A 20,793-nucleotide genomic window follows, 5' to 3' on the forward strand; every position below is an offset into this window, starting at 1 on the left:
AATAAAAATATCTGCCTAAGGCCAAGTCCAACTCTCACTGGAGAGAGCACATTGACTTTCTTGACGTAGTGGGATGGGACTGATTTTCAGACTGTCAACATGGGGCACTGGCCAAGGCCTGGGGCATGGCCTGAGAACTTGTCAAGGGATCCTCCAAGCCGTTAAGTCACCAGCACAGTTCCTGGCAGGATTTTAGCTTAGCACTAACACAGGGGCAGGGCTTCGGTGGGGCTTTAACATGGGTTCAGAACCTCTCCTGAATTTCATTTCAGCAATTAAGCTTTTCAGCACAAGAAAACATCTCCTGTATGGACACAAGTTCTGATACAACACTTGCCTTTGAGTTTGCAAACCCATTTCTGTCCCCTTTTACTCAGTAGTATACATTGAATGCTGCTGTGACCAATGCTTGTATCTGTAAGAAAAGAAAAACTATATACATATTGTGTATTTTTTTGTATCAGATATCTATTTGTGTCTATTTTTCTTTCTACATGCTGGTATCACATTTCTATGTCACATCACACTGGGAGATCTTATTGATTGGACAGATGCAGAACTAAAAAAGCATTAACAAATATGGAAGCTCATAGCATGCAGAAATGTAAAACAAAGTCATCTCACTCTGTTAATTTGCCTTTCCTGACATTAATTCAAATTTAGAACATTATGACTGAGCAAGATTTTGGAACTTACTTTTGAACAGTTATTTTAAATTATTGCTTTAGAAAAACCTAGGTACTCTTTTTATAAATTCAAATCTATCAAGTTATATTTCAGTAGAAAGAATAAAATATATTCACTTTTTTATGTAAAGCCACTGGACCGGATAGAGCTGTAGATCACAGTTGCTTTCCTCTTAAAACACATTGAATTAGTATCAGCTAAGTAATCATCAGCATAGTGAAAGAGGAAAAGTACTTTCCTGTGCTCCAGCCAGGGAAATGCTTTCTACAGAATAACAAAAAACCTGACTTTTCTGTGTGCTAGAGGTCTTAATTATAAATATAGATAAGATCAGGCCTGAGACACTATTTTGACCCCACAAAAATGTATAATTGCAAACTATTTATGTCCAGATATTACTGACTTGATCCAGAGCTACTATATGCTAGTAGCTATTATGGTGACCAAGTGAACAGCATGTCTATCAGATGAGTTATGTGCATAACATAGATTATTTAAATTTAAGTATACTATTGATACAAGTACAAATGCCTGCCAGTGAGTCACGATATGTTAAAGCTAGGAGTTATAACATTTTTAATCTACCTGAGAAATTTCAAACTGGAGCAAAGGCAAATAAATATGTGGTGTTTTATGGCAGTGTTAGGTTATAAAAGCAGTGCCCTGCTATACAAAAACATGAAAATAAGGAGAATGGAACTTCAGCTTGTGATATGATCCCTTAAATATGAAAGAGGTTCAAGTCTCCTGTAACTTTGAAAAAAGACTGGGCTGGTAGGTTTTTCTGCACCATTTTAAAATCATTTAAATCTTGTGCTTCGCTACATCTGCTGATCAGGCAGGAGAACCAAGGTGGATTTTTTTTTTCCTTCCTTTCTACTGAAAAACTCAGCTTCAGGATACATTTCATTATTACCTCCTCCAGAAGGACTATATACAGCAGGCAGAGTAATATGTCCAGGTGCTTCTGGTAGCAGTGGTCTCTCCCAGGTCAGTGTGCAGCGTTCCTGTTCTCAAAACTGCTCACCAGGTTTGAAGTCACAATGATTTTTCACTTGGTCAGTTTATCAAAGACATGGGTATTTTTGCCTTCCTTGGCAGTATGGAAATGATCTTCCTAAAATCAGGTGAGAATTTTGCTTGTCAAATTCCCTCTGTCACAGGGATTCAGGACATTTATCTCCTACTCTCATGCAATAACAGCTTATAGTTGAGGGCACAAGAAGAATGGAGAGTAGTGTTTATTTGTTTTTAACATCACATTTCTTAAAGAGCACTTGAAATGTTTATAATCTATTGCATATGATTAAGCTCTGCAGTAGCTCTGGGTTAATGTTTTAGAAAATGTGCATTACTTTAGTTTTATTTTTTTGTAAATAAATTTTAAAATACTTGTTTTCAGAAAAGACAGTAAATCAAGTTGGTGAATGGAGAAATTAAATATTTAGAATATAATTACACAAACCTAGAATAAATAGAGAATATTACTAATTATTATTAATGCCTCTCTTATTTATAAAGACAATCCATTTCATGGATTGAAATGGAAGAGCATCTGTGCTACCTATCAAAAAACAGTGCTGTGTAACTGATCACAAAATTATCAGATTTTAAAAATACCCAACTATGAAATTCCCGTGTGATCTGGTTCTACCCTTACAAAATCAATGGGCCTTTTACCATTAACTTTAATAAGTGCTGTGTCTATAAACATGACAGGTTATTTCCATTGGCTGGTCTTAGATTAATGTTTCTACTAGAATTTTTAAGATGGGACTAATAAATTATGAACTCCTGAGCATTTTAAAATACATCAGACTTGTAAACTAAAAGCTATTTCCTTTAAACAAAATTCTATTTTGTTGACAAACCTCTTGGAAAAGCATTTTTTAAATTTTGCATACAGCTCTGTTAAAATATCAATGCAATACTTACTTTCTGTAGTAATGTCTAGTTCCTAAGTGCCACCTGGGTAGATTCTTGCTTTCTTTTACCTGTGATTTGCATGTGAAGTATGGATATTTTAAAAAAATCATTCCAGACATTTTTGCTTCAGATTCCTTCTTGGTGTATTTGCCATTGAGTGTTATATTTGTGTCTGTTGTGGAAAACTTATGGTGTAAACAGATGTATGATTACAGTTTTATGAAGACTATATGTGCAGTGAAATCTTTATGCAATAAGTGATTGCTGCACTGAGAAATAAAGAATGGTATCAGAGAACAGCTTTAATGTATCAGTGTTCAACCATGGATACAACTGAAAGGGTTTCCAATATTTTAGGCTGTCGTTTCTGGGAAACCTCTCCCCAGGTGTACCATAAACACGTAAAATAGCCAGAGTGCACATCCTGGAAAGGTGAGCATTGGCAAAGTGGTGCCAATAGTTATCTTGTACAAGATGGCACCTGTGAGCAGATGTTGCCCATCTCCTCAGGGTGCTAAGCTGGTGTGAAGTGATGCAGTATTCCTGCTGACTTTGCAGGGACTGCCCATGTGGGAGGACTTCCTGGAGGCTATGGCCTCGTGCGTGGTAGCAATGCAACAGGCTGTGTAAGAGTTGTGGGAGGGAACTCATACAACTGTCTTTGGAGTACAGAAAGACTGAACGTCTTTGTAAGCAGTTTAAAAGCTTAAGCACTCCAGATTAACATAGCTGGTTTTGGCTTTTGTATTTCAAAGGTTCAGATGTAATGTGATATTCTTGTTCTGTTGAAAAACTGCTTGTATTTTGTCAGGAATATTTACTAAATGCTAGTGGTGTTCCCATATCCCAACCATTATTTTAATTTTCCATTAGTAGCAGGGATGGACAATTCAAGTTCAATGATGTACTTGAAATTATTTGAGGTCTTAATTATTCTTCAAAGGTTTTTATGAAATGTGCTCTGCTCAATGGCTAAAGGGAAATATGAAGTACTCATCTGACTAATTTCTGTTTGCCATTCATTGTGTTTGCCAAATGCTTTACTCAATTGCCTATTTTCTATAGGTTTCTGACCTATTACAAAAAAAAGTGTTTAAAAATGTGCAAATAGTGGTGTTACACAGCTGAGAACACTTAACTGAGTTTTCAGTAGTACCAACTCCTTGTGTTGTTTATGTCTACCTCAAAAACACTATTTTTGTAGTATTTAGCATTCAACAGTGTTTTTCTAGAAAATTTCAATTGTGATTTTTTTCCTTATTCTCAAGTTACTTCCTGTCACGCTAATTTTAATAAGTAATCTTCACTTTTGTTGTTATGTAATTATTCACAAGTGTGTGATTTGACAGAAGGTCTACTTGGTTAAAGGCCACATTTGAATCAAAAGCTGTGTTTGTATTAACCTCTGAGAAACATGAGAGGACCGTGCCTAATTACTTAAAAAAATACTCAACAAAAATGGATTGTAGCTTGTTGATCTTCTTATTTCTTTGATAACTCAGAGTAATCTTCAAGAAATATGTGGGCTTCTTTCTCAGATTCTTGAAATTTGATCACAGTGCAAAATTGTCCTTTGGCTCAAGCCCAGAAATACACATCTTTGCATGATGCACCTGGACATATGTGGCAGGTCTGGTAGAATCAGCTAATTAACAACACAGGCTTAAACAGGCACCTCATCTGGCAGTGTAGTTAGTTGCCTGATGGTGCTCAGCAGGATTTGGTAGTGCTTTTTATTTTTCTATCCTAATGGTCTGCTGCCCACCTAATTTTGCCTTATTGTCAGCCACTACTTACCGCAGCTTGAGGCCCTCCCAGGAGGCTAAATTATTATCAAAGGATTAGGGAGATGTAGCCTTGCAGCTCTGACATTTCTGATTACTTGTCTATGCCAGAACAGTAATTAGCTGTGACTAATTAAGAAAAATGTTCCTGCCATAGAAAACCATTTAAAAGAACCAAGAAGTAGAAAAGCAATTGAAAAGCTGAGCAGTGCTCAGATTTGCCGATGCTCTTTAGATTTTCACCAAAGTCTTAACTCATCTTTAATTATGTCTCTTATTTAATGGAGGAAATAGAAAGCTCATGATATGAAAACCACTCTGTAGTTGTCTCATGAGCTAACAGAATTGTTTTGTCATTTTGAAACAGTTGTTGCTTTTTTGGTAAAAGAATTTTAAAGAAAACTGTAGGCAGTGTCACTGAAAAAGTGAGTTATGTTGACATGCTCAAATATAGGAAATTCTTCTGTTGCTTCTGGAAGCAACATCTTGCAAACTTACTATCCAGAGTCTTTTTAAAGTTCACTAAATTATTCCTGATGTTTTCAAATAGACTTGCCTAATTTTTCAAGGTAGCAATCTCTATTAAAGAAAAAAATTCATTTGAAATCTGAAAAATGTAACCTCCGTCTGTTCTCATATAGTGTGGAAGTTTCCTTTGATTTTTTTTTTCTGGATTATGTTGATAAAATTAGTGCCCACTCTTGGAGGGTGCTGATTATGCTGCTATGACTGCAGCAAAGCTGCAGCAAAGCTGTTGAAATCAATACAACTACAACACACTTAAAGTAAAGCATGTGCTTCAGAGTTTCCTGCTTCAGGATCAGAATATTCAGCACTTTGTAAGCTGTTTTATTCTGCAACTGATAGTATTTTCTCTAGAGAAACACAATGACATAATATGATTGTATTTTATATGGTTTTGATATGATAAACTTTCACGTCTTCATTCTTAATGCCATTCTTCATTCCTGAATTTCTATTTTGTTATGTACCACACAGCCCAAAAAGATATAAAAATTATTTTCTCAAGACATTACATATCCTATAGTCCAGTCTGCATTTAGTATTCATGGAATGGATGTCTGACACCTTTTTCATACCAATTCAATCATATTAAATTTTTCCAGCTGGGAAGTAAGAAACTATGAAATAGTTACTCTGATACCTTGCTCAAAGTGCTCTCTGGGTATAAAAGGGAAATAGAAGGTTATTTTTAGGGCACTAAAACTCATAGTCTGATATTCAGAATTCCTTATACTGCCCTATCCCCTAAATTCCCTGACTTGTGTGATATGCTCACTTTTTTAGAAAGGAAATAAATAACAATGTATAAATTGCACTTAAAAGGCAATTTTAAATAGGTGTTACAAGTCACAACAGGAAAAGTGACAAGAAAAAAAATCCTAAACTTTTAAGCTTTATTTTAATGCCCATCTGATTTTTTTTTTTTTTCTGAGGGAAGTTTTTCAATCAAATAGAACCAAAAGGGATTTTTGCTTAATTGCTTGGGGAGGGTCTATAATACTGGGAGCTTCCAGTACAGTTTCCTCATATGCATTTCTGGTATATACTGTTTATTCATTTATTAGTTATATGGATCTATCCATCACTCACAATATCCATTCACTAAAAACAATAACAATTCTAACTAATCAAAGAGAGCTCCTTCCAACATCCAGGCTCAATTTAGTCCTTTAACCTTTTTATCCTGCTAGGCATAAAGTAGCAGCATCTCATTCCAGGCACTGCACTTCTTCTTCTTACCTAGATGGCTTGAAATGTGTCTAGCAACTTAATAGAATCAATTGAGCATGGACAACTATAAAAATACAAAATAGCACTGAAACTTCAGATGAGGCTGTCAGTAAGTGTTAACTGTGGCTGCAGCTTTCACATTCTACACAGTCAAGAGAAATCAATAAGGATTGTACCATTTGTATTGTCTTACCTACTGTTTGTTCACCATGAAGTGCCAGGCACAAGCACCATCTAGGGAATATTGATTTTTTGATGTACTGTAATTCACACACATATAAACAGCAGGAGAACCTTGTGGCTTCTCAAACCTTACTTGCAGGTTTGATGTTTTTACTTGTATTTCATTTGGGTCAAGCTTAGTTGAAAAAGGAAAGTAAAACAGAACTCTTCATAAATTTTCACAAATAGGCACACAACCACATTGTGGATCACATTACAAGAAAAATAGTGCCAGAAACCATAAGAATAATCTGGTTTTATTATAATGAGTCAGGCATAACAGAAAGAGGTTGCTATGTTACAAACCAGAATAGATAAGGATGCTGCAGGGTGCTCTGACACAGATTTGTCAGTGGAAAGAGCTTCTTCACAGGTTCAATCATGGGAAACGGAAGCTTTAGTACTGATTTAAATGTGAAAAAGTGTTGTACTATATAGAGATGATTTTCCTTAAATAATTTTCAGGTGTTTCAAGGTATATTTTCTTAATTTACATTTCACTGACTTTCTTTTGCATTTTACTGCACTTAAAGAGCGAGGAAAAAAAGTAAAAATAATTCAGAGAAAAATCAGCTCAAATAAACCACCCAGCTGTAAAATTTACATAGCTGAGTGTTAATGGCAACAGGGTCCAGGATGGAAAGAAGCAAACTAGGCACGTGCCCATTCCAAGGATATTTCAGCCAAAGAGAAGGGGGAGGAGAGAAGCAAGAGGGAGGTAGGAGGCTGGACCTCTGCTCCACATCAGGGAAGCCCAGTGTAGTATCCAATTGCTGTGGTGTAAGAGAGGAGTAGCTGCAGCAGTGTGCATCTCCCTGTCAGCTTCACAGCTACATCCAGCTCCATCACACGGCACTGCAATAACTTAAAGAGTAAATGGATGAGTCAGGATTGATGAGGTGGAAAGAAGTGAGCTGCCTGTAAATATTCCCTCAGAAGAACTCAGGATGGTTTAAATACTGTAATAAAAATATGTACTTGACCTCACTCCACAGGGAGTCTAAGTAGAAGGTTCTAGGACAAAAAGTCTAATGTGAGTGTAAAAGCTACAGCACAGATTCTGACCCAGTTTCAGCCATTCTTGCTTTTGGTACTGAGATGAAGAATATTCTAACTTTAAGGGAGGAGTGCAGCTAATAGGAGGTCTCCTGTGGTCACTCTGATAATATCCTACTCCGGGAGTGAGAAGTCCCCAGGGATTCTGTATGAGTGGGGTAAAGCAGAGATGGGTGTCTTGATTGTATACCTTACAGGCAGAGTGAACCCAGACCTATAGCCTTACTGAGGGCCACAAAGATGATTCAAGGGCTGGAGCACTTCTCCAGCTGGGAGAGCTGGCGCTGTTCAGCCTGGAGAAGAGAAGGCTCCAGGGAGACATTAGAGCAGCCTTCCAGTACCATAAGGAGTCTTAGAAAAAGGAGGGAGATAGACTTTTTAGAGGGGTGTGTGGTAACACAACAAGGGACAGTGGTTTTAAACTGAAAGAGTGTAGGTTTAGATTAGATGTTAGAAAAAAAGTACTTATTCAGAGGGTAGTGAGGCATTGGAACAAGTTGCCCAGAGAGGTTGGAGATGCCCCATCCCTGAAAGTGTTGAAGGTCAGGTTGGATGGGACCTTGAGCAGCTTGGTCTGGTGGGTGGCATCCCTGCCCATGGCCGGAGGGTTGGAACTGAATTATCTCCAATGTCCCTTCCAACTCAAACCATTCTATGATTCTGTAATGTTAGGCATTCACTTCGGAAGACTGCTTAGCATTTGTAGGGCTTTTGAAACTAAAGTCTGATAGCAAGAGGCAAGTGTTATAATGAGTAACAACTTGGTCATTTTTCATTATGTTAATTTGTTTATTTTAAGGATCCAAGCTGGCTTTCATTTCAGGGTCACTCAAGTGATGTTCCCTGTTCTGTGCCTTGAAGGATGTTTGTGGATATACCCAAATTGCAACACAACACAGTGTAGCAAGACTGACAGTGTTTGCTCCACAGAGTTTAGCACCAGAATAACCTATGGAAGTTTTGTTCACAGATGCAGTGTGTTTCCAGAGCAGAGAAACTGTTTATACTGTTAGTCTCTCACAGTCACAAGCATCATGCTAGTACCTACTGTTTAAAATCAGAACAGTAACATTACATATGGCCAGATATGGAAGGAAGTTACATGTGGCTAATTTTGCAAACTTCCAGTTTCCCAGCTTATCTGCCATATGTGAAGAAGCCAGAAAAAAAAGGAAGGTCACAAACATTATAAAGTAGCATAAATATTGTAAATTGCTGTTTAACAACCAATATGAAATACAGGGGAATATGAGTATTGTATATTTTGTATTAAAAGTGTATATTTATTTGTGAATTGGCAGCAGTTCTATAGCAACTAGCCATCTTCTAATTAGAAGCCAAAAATATAAAAAAAATACTTTCCTTCTAAAAGATAAGCTTTTCATATGTTAGATGTTCTTTGGTTTTTCAGAACTATGATATTCTTTTTGATCAAGAATTTCAAAGATGCTTAATATGCTTTTACATGAGCCATGTTTTTTCTTTTCTTCTTGTTATTGATTTCTGAAAATTAATTTTGTTTCCTTTTATCATCAAAATATCCCATCCAACAACTGTTCACTTGTTTGTTGTCAAAAGTCTTTCTGAACAAGGTCTTTCCATCAAGGTTTGGGTTCTTTTTTCTGTTGAGCTCCTTTCCTGATTGCTTGGGGAGTGGCAGTGGGAATCCCTCATTCAAACAGGCAGAAAAGAGACTGGCTAGAGACTAAAGTATTTGTTCTTAAAAAAAACAAAATGCAAAAGAAGCATCACCATGTAGAGTGCAAGAAGCAAGTTCTTAAATCTACTAAAATCCGATTAAAAACAACAACAACAAAAATAAACGGGGGTTGGAGGGTGGGGAGGGTAGGAAAAATTTCAAGTGTGTCAGGGGTACCCAAACAGAGTTTGTAATTTCAAATCACTAAACTTACACAATCTTGTATCAGAAATATGAGTGCTGAAGCAGACAGTGGTGTCCGATTCCTTTCACATCTCTCCTTTCCTGATACATATGTACACCTGCAATTTAGGCTGTCAACATTTTTGCACATTCCTAAGATAAAATTCAAAATGTGACTTAGCGTTCCAGGCCCAGAGGAGGAAGCAAAACACGGAAGCTGAATGAAAGCCTGAGATGTTTCCAGGAAGGTTCCTGGATAAATGGTGCCACGCATTAGGAGGGCAAGACACCAGTGAGGTGAAAGAGGAATGTGTCAGAGGCCCAGAGCAAAGGAGGAGCTCATGAGGGAACACAGGAGCATTGCAGCAGAAATAAGTGACGCAGCAATGGGAGGACTTCTGGACAAGTCCTTGAATTAAAATGTTGGAAGGGACTGTAGCAAAATGGGGAATAGAGATAGAGTTTTTGCATTTGACACAATATTGATTTAGTCATTGACATTTTCCAGATCAAGGACTTTTAAATATCTGATTTTTTTTTTTATTTTTTTTTTTGTACAGGGAAAAAGCTTTATTTTTTTGTCCTTCCTGCTAACCCTGCTGTTCCAACAAAGCCAACTCCATGGATTTTCCACTCATACATAGTTTAATTTTAATTTCTTTCAATTTATCTCAAATAGAAGTTCCTAGGGGGAAAAAAGATGCAAAAGGAACAACAGGAAAAAATGTGGTGGCATCATGAGGACTCCTCCTTGACTTGGGGGATGCTTTCAGAGTTACCATGACTTCCTATCTTTCAGAAGAGTGTATGAACTCATCATTACTGAGGAAAAAAATCTTCATTTAGATGGATGACATCTATACCTAACTTTAAAATACAGCTGTAACTTCTAAACCTCTCAGTTTTTTCTAAAACACTATGAATGACATTTGTGTCCCTCCTTATCTTTAACATTCAACAAAGGCAATCAGTATGATTACTCATATTTTGTAAAAAGGGAAATAAATTATGCAACTTGAATCAGGACCTTTTTTCAGCTTTTGATGTTTATGTTTATAAGAAATAACTTATTTATTTTTTTTACTGTTTAACATTTTTTAAATGTCCTGAAAGTTCCATGGTCTGCTTGTAGTGCTATCATAAACTTGAAGCAATATAACAGCATTGACCTTTAATAAAAACTAGGCATTTTAGCACTTAAATTTTAACTCATGTTTTGTCTTATTATTTTCATAATAATAATCTCTTTATTATTTTCTCCTTTTAGCTTATGCTGCCTTTAGCGTTCAGTGTCTTTAGTGAGAAGCATACTTTTTGTTACTGTTTCTGGTAGGGCAAGTAAAGCTGAAAGAAGTAGAAACATCCTGTTGTGGTCTGAGCGACTAAATTCCTGATCAATAGCATGATAAAGGCTTCCGCAGGAACATAAAATGCAGTTCCTAGAAAAGCTGTTCCCCTGCCCTACTCAGTGGAGAAAGCATAATGACAATGCCCATTTATCAAGAGCAGTCAAGATATAGAAACTCAACGGGGTCTTGTGGCTTAGGCGTTAGGGATACCAGCCCTAGAAGGACTAAACCATTGTGTATTGCTATGTATTGAGCCTCCTTCCAGGTGGCAAACAGCTGCACCTTTTTATAAATCTTCAAAAATAAATTTGAAGTGCTTGCTTTCAGCCAATAAGTGTTATATTTAATTGAACCATTCTGCGAATGTTATAGCTGAGGCACCCAGAAAGGTGGTGAATATTTATTATATTTGTTTTGTATTTCCACCGGTCAGCAGAATAATGAAATTCCTTAACTACTTCTCTTTAACTTGCCTGAAGAAAGCACGGTATGTTGCTAAATCGCTTTTCACTAGCCCTGCCGAGAAACAACTTTAATCCTTGTTAGAAAATTGCAGAGTCTGGGCCTGACAAAGAGCTCATGCCTGGCGCATTGTGAGCGCTGGGAGCGGGGCGAGGGGAGCCCTTTACAGCTGCGTGCCTCCAGCCCGTCTGAGCTGGACTATTTAGGCAAGGAGGTTTGTCAATTCCTCCTGACAATGGAACGAGTTTTTCAGTGCCTGTAGCTGCGCCGAGCCCCGTTGGGGATCAATGCTGGCCATTCAAGCTGCACCCTCTTTCATTGCTTTGGTTTGTTAATTTAAGACTAAAGGTCTGCTGAGGGGGTTTAGGGTGTTTAAGAAAGCTGATGAACTGTTTAAGAAATCTGATGAACTGAGAGCGTTTATAGCCCTGGTGTGGCAACTATTGGCACTGAGGGAGCTGTGTCCTTGTTGACCCTCTTGTTATTAAAAATGCACAAGTGCTGCGCTTCTCAATATTTCAACACTCTTTCATTGTCAATACCACCTTCTGAGCCCTTCAGCTTGTTGCTTGCTCTAAAGATCTTCTTAGATTGGGTTTGAAAACTTCACCTTAAACACTAGATTAGACTGATGTTCTGTTTTCCGTGCTCCTGTTGATTTGTTGAACCTTCCCAGGGCTGGAAAGCAAGTAGCAGCTTGATGGGGAGACGGGCTGCTAATATGATTTACCAGTGTACAGTCATGCACAATAAGTGTGAATAAATACAAGGGTCTCACAGAGTCAACCCTAGCCTTTCCTTTTCTCTTATTTTTTACTTTGAAAGAGGTATCTCAGGAAAATGAAGTGAGTAATGCATGCCCTTACAGGAGCTGGATGGGCTGTGAATAAGGAGAGTGGAGGAAATAGCGAGGCAAACATTTTTGTTAAAGTGGTTGGCTGCTGTTATCTGCTGATTTGGAAAAAATATATAATAAGCACTTACTGCTTTACTCTTGCATAGACAACAGCAAAGAATGTGGCAGTAGTACCATATAATGAACATCTGCAAGAGATGCATTGTCCTTTCACTGCTATTGTTACTAATGGCAAAGTTACTTTTTCTTAAAGCTGGTTAAAAGTGATTGTTGTTGTTGTCGCTATTGTTTTAACTGAGTAATCTCAGGACAATTATTCAGTTGCTGAAATTTTGGAGCTTGCAGTACATTCCTATCAGTCACGAGATCCATCCCTGTGTCTCTAACATGATCATGGTTGTCAAAATGTGTGGCCTTGGATCCTCTGAGAGGAATTTGCAGTGCTGTTGTTTTTTAACAGATTCAGTAAGAAGTTATAGGGAAATCTTTATTTTCTTGTTATGGAGTCCATCATATTTAAGTTTATGCAGCTTCAGCCTATACTAAGTCCGCAAAACTAGTGGATATAAGACCAATCATTAACAAGAATCCTACCCACAAGTACCTCTGAGAATTCTAAAAATATTCTGAAGGTATTTTTATTAAAAATACTGTGAAAAAAATAAAAATACTTTTTTTTCTAATAAGACGGTAGTCATTTTTTCTGAACAATGTTGACAGAAGAGCAAGTACTGCAGTATAATTTCACAATCACCAAATTAAACATTTGTACTGAAAGTTTAATGCATTAAAGCTAGTCAGGAAAACATATTGTATTGCTTTCATTCATAAAGTTGAGTAGAGAATTAATATCCTCCAATGTCTTAGCTTTGTTTTCAGTGCATCTAAGAATATCACAGGTATGTAGAGTTAAAGTTTTACTGTATCCATCTTAAATAAGCTTCCTGGTTGGGCTTTAAAATATTTTTCCAGAAAACTGGAACAATCTATTGTCAGTGATCTGTCTGTACTGTTGCATGAGAAAATCAGTCTCAGAATTTTCAATCCTATCTGTAGATTGCTTATCTGAGCAAAATTGAGCCCATTCTGCATTCTGCTTGATACAAACAAAATACGTAACGGATGCATTACTGGAGAATATCAATTTTCAAAAAGCTCCCCTAGTGAAATAATTCTCTTTACCAGGATTGTGTTTACAATTAAAAACAGTAGGGTCTGAGTGATAATATAATTTCTTGGCTTATTTTATTGCATTTGGATAGAATGTTTGATGTAGGATTTTTTATGTTTATTTAGATCAATAGAGTTCCCCAGTTAATAAGCACAATTGTATTTAATTTTCTAGACATCTGTATACATACCACACCTGTCATGTAGTTTACCACTTAGTAACAAATCTGTCACATTAAAAATATTTTGCAGGTACCTACAAAGGAAATCAATACCAGCATGCATGTTGGGGTGAAATAATGTAAATAGGATCAGAATGTCATTCAGTGATTTAAAACCAGTATTTTATGGATACCTAATCAGTCCCACAATTTAGTGGCTAAATCAAGCTACTTTTATGAAATAGGTAGCTGTCTGCCTTTTTTGTGGTGCATTTTTTCACTTCTGTAAAATAGTAAATTAATAGGAGAAACTCTAAAAAGTAAAATTTCTTTTCAGCTATTTATAATTAAAATATAATTTAACACATTCAAAAAATAAACAGAAGAATTATTATATGACTATTTCATTTCAAACTTCTCTTAAAACTGATAGTTATAATGTAATGAAACTGTTCCCTGTAAGGAAAAGGTATTTGTAGTTACTTACTATATGTCTTTCAAGCTTTTTACAGAGAGTTTACATTTTGATTGAAGTATTCTATTTCTTTCTTTAGTTACATCCAGTAGCAAGTAATTTGTCTTCATATTTTCAGTATATATTTTGTCTTATTTGTTCATGTGGAGGTGGATAATGAGACATGTTAGATACTTCCTTTGAATTACTCTCACAAAATACACCTTGCCTAATATGCTGCATTTTTAAATATGCACGATTTCCTCTCTTTGCATATCTCTGTATTTTGCAAAGACACAGGAAATTATATTAGAAAAGAATTTAAGCCTCTTTCCTGTGGGAAAAGAGACTAGAGACACAGCTATGACACAAACTCTTTTAATCTCTCACTGTTAAAAATGAAAAAAAAAATCCCTTCTTTCTTACAGTTTGACTAAATAACATCTGGTTGTGATTTTACAGGAAGGGGAAAAATGCTACAACTATATTTAGTAAAATCTCTTCTAATCCAGTTAATGTGAAAGAACTATTACAGTAGCTATTTGGAACTGAGCATTTTTTTACAGTAACATAAACACCGACAGCAGAGGGTTTATTCTTAACTCATCCATTTGTGAACTGTTGAGTGAAAACATACCCATGCCTAAGACATAAAAAGGAAATAAGGTAGGCTGTAATTATAATTAGTAATTAATGTAAACCAAAACCTTAATATGGTTATTTTGGGAAGGGTGGAGTGGTGTTTTGATTATATTTAAAAACAGTTTCCAGGGATTTTTGATGGTTTTTACTTAATGATGAAGTGATTAAAAAAAAAAAAGAAAGAAAGAAAATAAAAAGACAAGTTTCTGGTACTGTTTTCCTGCCTGGATTGAAAAATCTAGTTACTGTAAATTCTTTCTCAAGGTACCATACTTGTTTCTATCCTGGCTGTTTTAGCTGTCAATTCTCTCCTGTAATTGTATCTTTAATATCCATTCTCACTGACAGATAACCAAGTGCACAACGCTATTTTGCTTGAATATGTTGTAACTGAAAGATAAAATGGCAGGTGCTAATTCATGTAAAGAATGGTTTAGGTCAAGTTACTTGATTTCCTACTGACCTATGCAATTCTCATAACAGGAAATTATATCATTGTTGACTTCAAGTGCTGATCTGCGATCATTTCAAAGTGTTTCATTACCTCTCATTACCAAATCTGTTAAATGAATACTGCAGGGTTATTTGGTGGTGTTTGTTGCTGGTTTTTATTATCCTTCTTTTCAGCAATGGTATAACAACTCCATGAAAGTCATATGCATGTGGTTGGCTGACAGATTAGATGTTCAGCTTCACATCTACCAGCTGAAGACTCTCATCAAGATAGTGAAGGTAAATAAAATATGTTTGCATTAGACTGCATAATACATAGAGAAAAGTAATAAAGTAATAACATGGATGGTCAACCCAAAATTTAGAAAATGTGTGGGTTTGGGTTGGGATTTTTTTTTCCCCGCAGTTGTAGCAAATTCCAGGAGTAAAATATCTTATTAAACTCCTTAATGTTAATTTTATGTGCACTTGTATTTTTATAAATTCTAGACTTGGGGACAATTAAGGTCGTTCTGAGGAATTTTGCAGCTAGCTGTACAGCATTGCTGTATGATAATTATTATTAAATTATTATTTCTCATTACCGATCTTCTGTTTTACCTGAATAATTTCAATAATGTTCCTTCTCCATTTTCCCCTTCTTCTAAAAATAGAAACTATTTTTTTTTTTTTTTGGTGCACATGTCATTACTGGGCTTAATTAAAGTATTCAGTGTATTAAATAAAATTTTCTAGTCTTTAATACTCAGAGATAAGTATCAATAGAAATACCAATCTCTTCTCTTCAGTCCTCAGTGATTTACATTGGCCAATGTCAAATGCTTCCAAGCAGAGTGTAACATGCCTTGCAATAGGCAATTATGGGTTAACCTACCATAAAAGAAAGTTTGCTCCTACTTCCCTTTCCTAACTCCCTTAGGCAAGAGACAGAAAACCATTTCAGATTTTTTTTCCTTCTAATTCTGTCTTGTTTAACTTTGGACACTCTTGTTATCTGTGCAAATGTGGAATAAGAAACACCTGTTGTCAGTGATGACCTTGATTTCTGAAAAAAAACTCCTCATTAAGTTCATGCATGACTATAAAGCCAGAAGCATTTTAATTCATGGGCACCAGAATTGCAACTACAGCTTTCAGGATTCACTAGCAAAAAGGAACAGAAGAGAGAGAAATGCAAGAAAACAGTCATAATAATTATGGCTCCCTGAAACACCCAAGCTTAGCTTTGCTGTTCTTGACCTTAACTGATTTCTCTGGGATCAAGATTTGGCTTTGCACTTGATTGGCAAAAGCAGTTTGTTGTTCCTTGTTAAAATGAATGGCTCTTGTGAAAAGTTTAAAACTATTCTCAAATGAATCACAGAATCATAAAATGGTTTGGGCTGGAAGGGTCCTTAAATATTGTCTAGTTCCAACCCCTCTGCCATGGACAGGGACACCTCTCACTAGACCAGGCTGCTCAAAGCTCCACCCAGCCTGGCCTTGAAGACTTACAGGGATGGGGTATCCACACGTATCTGGGCAACCTGTTCCAGTGCATCACCACCCTCACAGTAAAGACTTTTACAAATATCTAATCTAAACCTACTCTCAGTTTGAATCCATTCCTTCTTGTTCTACCACTCCATGCCCTTATAAAAAGTCCCTTTCCAAAGTAGTTATCATCCTCTGAGGAAGAAGATACATGTTAGAGGATTTAAAACCTGTGCCCCATGAGATCTAAGAATGGGCAGGCTAAATTCTACAAGAGAAATATCAGCAGGGAGATTAAAGGAAACTCTTACAGAACTGAATTTCAGGTGAATGAGCAGCACTGCCAACCTGCCTTCCCTCTGCCACCTGGCACACTGCTTAGCCAGTGTTGTTCAAAAGCCAGAGGCTCCTGCTGGAGGTGGGAACACTGCTTTTGGCAGTGGCCTTTCTGTGCCCATATACCTGGTTTGCTCTGCTTGCAAATTCCAACTGTGTTATTCCATGGCACCTTCTGTGGATATTAAAGACTGTAGAAGATGACGTCAATCATATTGGTTCTGGAAAACAGAAGATTTTGGTGGGTGAAGATAAAACTGGTAAAACAGGAACTCGGCAGACAGGAGGCTGCTGGGAAATACAAAACAATGGTTCAAGAAGCGTATCATAAGAAACTTTTCCTGCTGCAGTCCAGCTGCAGAGAGACATGGGGAGGCACAGTTCCTCCAAAATAGAGTGAATGAAGGCATTTTTGCATTTGCTTTAGGAAAAAAAACAATAAACAAACAAATTAAACAAAACAAAGCAAAAACAAAACACAAAAAAAAACCCCATAGGAAGCAGTATTGCTCCTGTCACCTCTTAAAAATATTCTAAAAAATTTTAAAACCACCAGTAAAACCCCAAATAAGTAGGAGGTCATTTTTGAAGGACACGGGATGAGTAAGAGAAATAGAATTCTTTCAGATTTGGATGCAACAAGAGTGGTGCCCTTATAAAGAAAGCCTAGAAGAAGAAACATTGTTCCTTTATTCTCTTTAAAGGCTTATGATGACATAAGGGTTTCATTAGATGTCTGAGACACGTGCAGAGGGATGTGACTAAAGAAGGGTCAAGGACCAAGAAAGTTAGGAAGAAATGAAAAATTAAGCTTGGAAGTGAACATTATTATCCTGCAAAACTATGTCAAGAGAAGAGCAATGTCTGAACCCCAGAGTGCTGGTCTGAGAATGGGAAGAATACAATGAAAAAGTGAAGTAAATTGCTGTAGGACCTGTTAACAACATCAAAGCAAATTGAATGCACAGTGTTATAAAAAGGAAATGCAATGGTGACACTTGAAAAAGACCAGGCAGGGTACTCGCAGGAGTGTGTGAGCAAAACATAAGCTGCATCCATTGACTCTGACGTTGACCTGTGAAAGTCAAATAAATCTCAGTTGCAGTGATTCAAACAAGGTTTAAATAATCATCATAGTAGCAGGAAAAAAACCTCCCATCTGAATGTTACCCATTTTAAGAGTGGTCTTTTGCAGTTCTCTGAAGTATTGAATGAGACAAGATCAAATATTTTCTTTCTCTAAAGGATGCATAAGGTCTCCTCCTCAGGCAGAGGAATGGGCCTGATAGCCCTTAATTATCTTTCATTTTCTTTTCCCCATATTCTCTTCCAAAACATTGAGAATTTGTAATGATAGCATACACAAAATAAGAAACTGCCTAGATCAACTTGTCCTTTTTAAGCCTTTATGGGTAATATGAGTAAAGATTATTTCTAATGTGTTACCATTTAAAAATAAAGTATGTGGATGATTTTTCTGTGTGCTTACTTGAACATAGCATTGATGACTAAAACAATTCCACTCAGAATTCTTACATGATGGAAAAACAAAGAAGAAAGAAAGGATGAATACCCGGGAAACAAAATCTTCTGAAATGAAAAAAAAAAGTATACGCGAATCAAAGTGTAGAGACTTAGAATGTAAATTAACTAGGTCGTCACCTCAGAAATTCTGACATTTTATAGTATAGATCATAATCTGTATTCATTATTAGAAAATATATTATAATGTAATATATAATCATTCTTTTTCCACATTTGGCATATAAATGTATAGAGAAATACAAATAAAATTACACTATGGGGAAAGGGTCAGGTATTTACATTTTCTGTGAAATGACAGAACTGAACTACCTGTAGCCAGATTCACATTTCAATAAGTATTTAGAAAAAAATCTCAGCTGGTGTCTTATTGAATACATTAAAGGAAGTTACTGAGAAATCAGCAGTTAGATTATGCTGTAACACAAAATACAATCTCTTAAAGAAATTACCGTCAAATTAGAATCTCTGGAGTTTGTAGAAATCTCACACAACCCAAAAAGTAAGACCCCCAAAATCTTTATCAAGGTTATAGGTCCTTACCTGCAGGAGGAATAAACCTGTGCCACTGGCACGCTAGAAATGGCCAGTATATAGTGTATAGTGAAAGAGTACTCAGACTTGCTGGAGTCCAATTCAGGATGTTTTACTTTTGCCACAGAAAACCTACCGAGACTTCAGGTTGCAAGGCGTGATGGAGGGGACGCTGAACAGTAAAACCTACGACACCGTGCACAGCCGGCTGACTGTGGAGGAAGCCACAGTCTCAGTCACGGATGCAGGAGGACTTCAGGGCATTACAATGAAAGACAGTGATGAGGAAGAGGGATGATTTTATTTCACAAAGCATTCAGAGCTGGGGGGTGATGGTCTGAGGGTGGGGTTTATCTTTGCCTTGGGGTTTTTTGGCAACTTGTCCTTGTAATTGCTTTTATAGTTTTGCCTTATGATATTGGTGCAGAAATGTAATTTGCTCCATTAAAAAAAGAAAGACTATCAGAGGAAAAGTGCCAAGAACTTTTTGAGACTAATGGTTGTAGCATATTTTTATGTATAGCTTTGCTTAGGGCTGCAAGAACACTGGCATGGAGTTTGAGTTCCACTTGTGATTACATTTCTTTCCCTTATGTTTGCTACCATTTATCTTGTATCTCCATCTGATATTGATGTCCTGTGCTGAAATAAGATGTGTGTCTTACTTAAAACACAGCTATACAGGAAATCATCCTTGGAATGAGACAATGTCCTAGGTAAAAAAAATACAGTGTATTTTCAGGATTACAATCTGTTCACCTTTTTTTGTGCTTAATTTTACATCATTATGTGATGTGCATTAAAAATGTTAATATTGCTTCTTTGTACATTGAGGTTGGTATGTAAGCAGAAGAACTTCAAGGACAGTCAAACACATAAAAACTGCTTAGGAGTGTTGTGTCTATTCATTTTGCAAGTTTAACGATATCTCATGCCATTGGATGTCAGTAAGCTTGCCATCTATGTTTGTATTTCTGTGAAAATTTTCAGGCAATAAGAACACGTTTTGTTGTGGCCATTTATGTATCTACCCAAGTTTGTATAGAATTCTACAATTAAAAGATGTTTTCAGTATTTCAATCAATTTGAACCATTGCATTATTCCTCATGAGAATGAGGTTTTTGAATTATTTCATTTACACAGTGATTTATAGCAAATATGTTTCTTTTATGGAGCAGATATATATAGCAAACAAGTACCCAAGGACACAATGCCTTGATAAAGGAAAAAAGCAAACAAAAGCCTCTCAGTAGCAGATGAACAGACAGGGCCCACTGCCTGCTTTTTGATGCCCTCAGGATGAACTAGAAAGAATTCAAATTTTCATCAGTCAAAACTCACCACAGCTTATAAAAAACTGAGCAACCTTTTTTTGTTGTTGTTTGTTTTGTGGGAGCATGACTAATTCCTGAGTTTATGTACACAAAATCATAAAGAACACAGACGACACCCAAAGAAGTAATAATAGGTTGCTGAGGTCCTTGTTGAGCCACAGGATTATACCTAAGGGACTTTACTGAGGAGCTGTTGTGGGTTTACAAGGTTGATGTGAGGTTTTTGTGCAAGAACAGTCTGTAGGATTTCAGGGGTCTATTGCAAGCATGCAGGGCTGCAGGAACTGAGAATGAGAGCTGCAGGTAAAAGTGGCTTTCAGCACACTTGGAAGCTCAGCCAAGCAGGGAAGGGCAAGATACACTTCTAGCTGTCTACAGAGAAATCCTAAGTGGCAATTTTTTTCTGTGGCAAACCAGCCTAATCATCTCATGAGCTGAGGTGAATTGAGCTACAAGGAAGAACTGGGAGCTGGTAAGCTAGACCATTCTGCTCAGCTTTTTTCATCACCATCTCTGCTGGGCTGAAGGAGGCACAGGAAGCCCAAGCATTATTCTTCCCTATTATCAGGCTGCTAGATGGCTGACTTAAGTTTTGATAGCAGTAAAATAATTGCATATTTCTTTCCTGTCATTTGTCCTACTTGTGCTGGTGTGTGGAAGCTGACGATGCTTGAAGGGCCATTTGGGACTCTGGCTGAGACCCAGACTTGGTAA

General features: G+C 36.7%; 1 protein-coding gene across 6 annotated transcripts in view; it reads left to right on the plus strand.

The window, feature by feature from the left end:
- The window catches only part of CADPS2 (calcium dependent secretion activator 2), a 282,332-nt gene extending 262,508 nt beyond the window's left edge, over nt 1-19,824 (plus strand). For all 6 annotated transcript variants that reach the window (XM_021553475.3, XM_021553479.3, XM_077783432.1 and 3 more), the window contains 2 exons: nt 15,034-15,138; nt 18,872-19,824. In XM_021553475.3, the coding sequence (XP_021409150.2) occupies nt 15,034-15,138; nt 18,872-19,042 (276 nt within the window). In that variant the 3' untranslated portion in view covers nt 19,043-19,824. The remainder of the gene's footprint in view (nt 1-15,033; nt 15,139-18,871) is intronic.
- Nucleotides 19,825-20,793: the final 969 nt, after the last annotated feature.

The sequence above is a fragment of the Lonchura striata genome, chromosome 5 (genome assembly GCF_046129695.1).
Source record: "Lonchura striata isolate bLonStr1 chromosome 5, bLonStr1.mat, whole genome shotgun sequence".
In the NCBI taxonomy this organism is placed as follows: Eukaryota; Metazoa; Chordata; class Aves; order Passeriformes; family Estrildidae; genus Lonchura; species Lonchura striata.